We start from the raw sequence: 5,000 nt of genomic DNA, 5'->3' as shown, positions 1-5,000 counted from the left end.
CACTCTCACTCACTCTCTCACTCTCACACTCTCACACTCACTCTCTCTCACACTCACTCTCTCTCACTCTCACACTCTCTCTCACTCTCACTCTCACTCTCACTCACTCTCTCTCTCACTCTCTCTCTCACTCTCTCACTCACTCTCTCACTCTCTCTCTCACTCTCACTCTCACTCACTCTCTCACTCTCACTCACTCTCTCACTCTCACTCACTCACTCTCTCTCTCACTCTCTCTCACTCACTCACTCACTCACTCACTCACTCACTCACTCACTCACTCACTCACTCACTCACTCTCTCACTCTCACTCTCTCTCTCACTCACTCACTCACTCTCTCTCTCACTCACTCACTCTCTCACTCACTCACTCTCACTCTCTCACTCACTCACTCACTCACTCTCACTCACTCTCACTCACTCACACTCTCACTCTCACTCACTCTCTCACTCTCTCTCTCACTCACTCTCACTCACTCACACACTCTCACTCACTCTCACTCACTCACTCACTCACTCACTCACTCTCACTCACTCACACTCTCACTCTCACTCACTCTCTCTCTCACTCTCTCACTCACTCACTCTCTCACTCTCACTCACTCACACACACACTCTCACTCTCACTCACTCTCTCACTCTCTCTCACTCTCTCTCACTCACTCACTCACTCACTCACTCTCTCACTCTCTCACTCTCACTCACTCACTCACTCACTCACTCACTCACACTCTCACTCTCACTCACTCTCTCACTCTCTCACTCACTCACTCTCTCACTCTCTCTCTCACTCTCACTCACTCACACACTCTCACTCTCACTCTCACTCACTCTCTCACTCTCTCACTCTCACTCACTCTCTCTCTCACTCTCTCTCACTCACTCACTCACTCACTCTCTCACTCTCTCACTCTCTCACTCTCACTCACTCTCTCTCACTCTCTCTCACACAAACTCACCTGTGTTACCGGATCCGAACCCGAAGCCCGTGGATGCGGATGTCGTGGTCGCGGCTCCGAAACCAGTGCCAGAAAGACCTGAAACCATGACAACAATCAATCACACACTTCCCTACGGCGTAGAACACGAAAACATGTCTGAGTTCACAGAGTCGCCGGATGACCCGCTACTCCCAGTGAGATTCTGAAGTGTGCATGTGAAGGACTCTCCACTATCCCATGATGCCACGGGAGAGGGATGATGAACACGCAACTGAGGTCACGTGATCTGTGGCTAGACATGTGCCGGTATTCAGTAATGCGATATTGTTATCGCGGGCACTTACCATTAATAATAATAGATCCGAATATAGATTTTTAGAACGCGCATTAGCTTATTTTTCATCTACCGCTTAAAAAAACGTGCACTTACATTATAATCTAATGTAAACAATCCCACATGTAGAAGCACTAGCTGTGAGTCACATCTTATGATTACTCATGCTGTTCACTTTTCATAATCAACAGATGAAATTAAAAAAATAACATATTTAAACATAAATATGAAACTAAATACATTTTCTTTAATGACTACGACACGTAGGCCTACAGAGAAATGTAACGCCGGAGTGGAATTTGAGCGGGCCGGTGAGCGTGTGATTGTGAATAATAATCAAATAATTCCCAGCGATCGTCGAATATTATTTTTTCTTGAAATGCACATCCCTACAAAATACGAAATGTCTTAATCAGACAACAGAATTATATTTATGTAAATAAATCAAATAAAAATACATTCAAGTAAATAATAAATAAAGGAATAAAAGAGGCTCTGCAGCATTATATTATTACACAGGCATGTAGTCGGCGGTGTTGTTGCTGTCACGTGACCAAGTTAAGCAGTGTCGTCACGTGGGGTGATGACATCATCGTTTCACAAAATATACGTATATGCTGTACACGAGACCGCAAGGGTGTCAGATTTATCCACTCAGGGACCCGGTCCAGTCTCCCGGAACCCCGGACCCGTCTGGACGAAACATGTGTAGTATAGCGTCACAGCCAAACGCGGGTGATGACGTAATCAGTGCTGATGATGATTGGCGGGAGTTTAACCGAAGCCTCACGCGCAGTTTGTTGTTGTTGTTGTTGAAGCGCCGAAACCAGACAAGTGAATGATAATGATTTAAATGAGAAGCCTAGAGTATATTCTTCATCATCAAACACCTTCATCATCATCATCAACAACACATCGGACTCATGAACACACCGAGAGGCGACAACAGCTGAAATAACACAACAATGAGACGCGTCGGCGAGAACAGCTTTCAGAGATGTGCCACTTTATGAATAAACTCGACAGCTTTTGAGAGGAAAATATGAATGTTTATCGGGATTCAATAATAGATTAATTCCACTCACTCGAGTTGCCTGCCGCGCCGCCGAAGTTAAACGCCATGTTTCCGGTCCTGCCACTAAACAGTCCGACCGGAAACAAACACGAGAAAGCGGTTCCGGCGCGCAGCTCAAGCCACACACTCCAGATATCTGTCTAACCCAATACGTTATTCACACACTCCAGATATCTGTCTAACCCAATACGTTATTCACACACTCCAGATATCTGTCTAACCCAATACGTTATTCACACACTCCAGATATCTGTCTAACCCAATACGTTATTCACACACTCTAGATATCTGTCTAACCCAATACGTTATTCACACACTCCAGATATCTGTCTAACCCAATACGTTATTCACACACTCCAGATATCTGTCTAACCCAATACGTTATTCACACACTCCAGATATATAAATATAAACTATTCAGTTCTGACTAGTATGTATTCCAGTTGTGACGAGTGTTCTGTTCTTCCGACAGACATACGAACACGATCCTGTTCTATTCGATAACTTTATTATTCAACCTTCAGTAACAAAACATACACACGTGACTCTGGGTGTCATTATATCAGATGACCACTAGATGCCCCCATAACCTCATACATGTATAACATATATATGTTACAACTAGTACATAATATATTAGAAAATATTAGTAATTAATTAGGTACTAGTACTTATTTTTTAGATAGTAATATTATTTATTGAATACATACTAGTAAGTCATTAGATACTAGTAATTCCAAATGTTACTAGTAAAAATTTTAATCGAACTCTACACTGGCCGTTCTGACTAGTCATAACATAAGACTAGTAAAATAAGAATAGTTACTAGTAACAATTACAAAATATACTAGTGTCTAATGAATAAATATTAGTATATAGTAATAGTGTAATGTAAATAGTATAAAAGACATTATTCACACACACAGATATCTGTCCCGCTGTGTTTGCAGCTGTTTTTGATAAAACCTCATAACCATTCAAACACAAACTGTAGAAATGGTCATTATTGAGTTATAGTGTCATAATCTTGAGTGTTTTTTTTCAGACTCTTATGAATCAGAATCAACATCTTTGAACTTTAATAAAAAGCTTTATTAACATCTCATAGTTAACAGATAAACAATATAGTGAGATCATCGCAGGCCCTTGCGCTTCATCAGCTTCTTCTTCTTGAGCTCGCTGAGCTTCTTCTTCTTCTGGCCCCGGGGCTCGGGGGCCTCCAGCTGGATCTGAGCCGGTTTGGGGTCCGCCGGCGTCAGGAACACGTCGTCCGTCACGTCCGGCCGCATCACTTCCTGTTCCTCGGAGCGCTTCTCCTTGCGGATCTCCTTCACCATCTGCCTCTCCTTCTGCCTGTGGGCCGTGGCCAGCCGGATCATCCGCCGGTGCTGCGCGCGCACACACACACACACACACACACACACACACACACACACACACACACACACACACACACACACACACACACACACACACACACACACACACACACACACACACAACTGGTGTTGACCAATGTGCTTTACAAAAGCCAAAGGAAACAAAAAAAGAGGAGGAAGAGGAGGAGTGAGGAAGAGGAGTGAGGAAGAGGAGGGGTGAGGAAGAGGAGCGGTGAGGAAGAGGAGGAGTGAGGAAGAGGGGTGAGGAAGAGTGAGGAAGAGGAGGAGTGAGGAAGAGGGGTGAGGAAGAGTGAGGAAGAGGAGGGGTGAGGAAGAGGAGGGGTGAGGAAGAGGAGCGGTGAGGAAGAGGAGGAGTGAGGAAGAGGAGGAGTGAGGAAGAGGAGGAGTGAGGAAGAGGAGGAGTGAGGAAGAGGAGGAGTGAGGAAGAGGAGGGGTGAGGAAGAGGAGGGGTGAGGAAGAGGAGCGGTGAGGAAGAGGAGCGGTGAGGAAGAGTGAGGAAGAGGAGGGGTGAGGAAGAGGAGCGGTGAGGAAGAGGAGGGGTGAGGAAGAGGAGGGGTGAGGAAGAGGAGGGGTGAGGAAGAGGAGCGGTGAGGAAGAGGAGGGGTGAGGAAGAGGAGCGGTGAGGAAGAGGAGGGGTGAGGAAGAGGAGGAGTGAGGAAGAGGAGGGGTGAGGAAGAGGAGCGGTGAGGAAGAGGAGGGGTGAGGAAGAGGAGGGGTGAGGAAGAGGAGGGGTGAGGAAGAGGAGCGGTGAGGAAGAGGAGGGGTGAGGAAGAGGAGCGGTGAGGAAGAGGAGGAGTGAGGAAGAGGAGGAGTGAGGAAGAGGAGGAGTGAGGAAGAGGAGGAGTGAGGAAGAGGAGGGGTGAGGAAGAGGAGGGGTGAGGAAGAGGAGCGGTGAGGAAGAGGAGGAGTGAGGAAGAGGAGGAGTGAGGAAGAGGAGGGGTGAGGAAGAGGAGCGGTGAGGAAGAGGAGGGGTGAGGAAGAGGAGGGGTGAGGAAGAGGAGGGGTGAGGAAGAGGAGCGGTGAGGAAGAGGAGGGGTGAGGAAGAGGAGGAGTGAGGAAGAGGAGCGGTGAGGAAGAGGAGCGCTGAGGAAGAGGAGGGGTGAGGAAGAGCGTACAGTATTGGGCGGCTGGTAGTGAGGGTTCTCGTATAGTGTCGGTCCACCGAAGCTCCCCTGGAAGATCTTGATGAGGTTCAGGACGAACCGAGGGCCGATCTCCACCAGAGACGCGTCTTCCTCAATGATCTGTGG

At 47.0% G+C, this 5,000-nt stretch overlaps 2 protein-coding genes across 4 annotated transcripts in view; both read right to left on the bottom strand.

Annotated features, from left to right (window-relative positions):
* Positions 1-2,859, bottom strand: part of nup54 (nucleoporin 54) — an 18,732-nt gene extending 15,873 nt beyond the window's left edge. Inside the window, exons 1-3 of one of the 3 annotated variants that reach the window (XM_079585934.1) lie at positions 2,779-2,859; positions 2,361-2,486; positions 960-1,037 (exon numbers count right to left, since the gene is read on the bottom strand). In XM_079585934.1, the coding sequence (XP_079442060.1) occupies positions 960-1,037; positions 2,361-2,397 (115 nt within the window). In that variant the 5' untranslated portion in view covers positions 2,398-2,486; positions 2,779-2,859. Of the gene's footprint in view, positions 1-959; positions 1,038-2,360 lie in introns of all 3 variants that reach the window. The other 2 variants (XM_079585935.1, XM_079585933.1) reach the window with 2 other exon arrangements.
* A 255-nt stretch (positions 2,860-3,114) lies between these two features.
* bxdc2 (brix domain containing 2) overlaps positions 3,115-5,000 on the bottom strand; it is a gene marked incomplete at its 5' end in the record, with an annotated part of 12,958 nt that continues 11,072 nt past the window's right edge. Inside the window, 2 exons of the mRNA XM_079585232.1 lie at positions 3,115-3,738; positions 4,866-4,994. Of these exons, the coding sequence (XP_079441358.1) occupies positions 3,484-3,738; positions 4,866-4,994 (384 nt within the window). The 3' untranslated portion in view covers positions 3,115-3,483. The remainder of the gene's footprint in view (positions 3,739-4,865; positions 4,995-5,000) is intronic.

This window comes from Phoxinus phoxinus (genome assembly GCF_949152265.1).
Source record: "Phoxinus phoxinus genome assembly, chromosome: 17".
Lineage (NCBI taxonomy): Eukaryota > Metazoa > Chordata > Actinopteri > Cypriniformes > Leuciscidae > Phoxinus > Phoxinus phoxinus.
The sequence above is the reverse complement of the archived record's forward strand: the minus strand, read 5'-3'. Positions and strand labels throughout refer to the sequence as shown.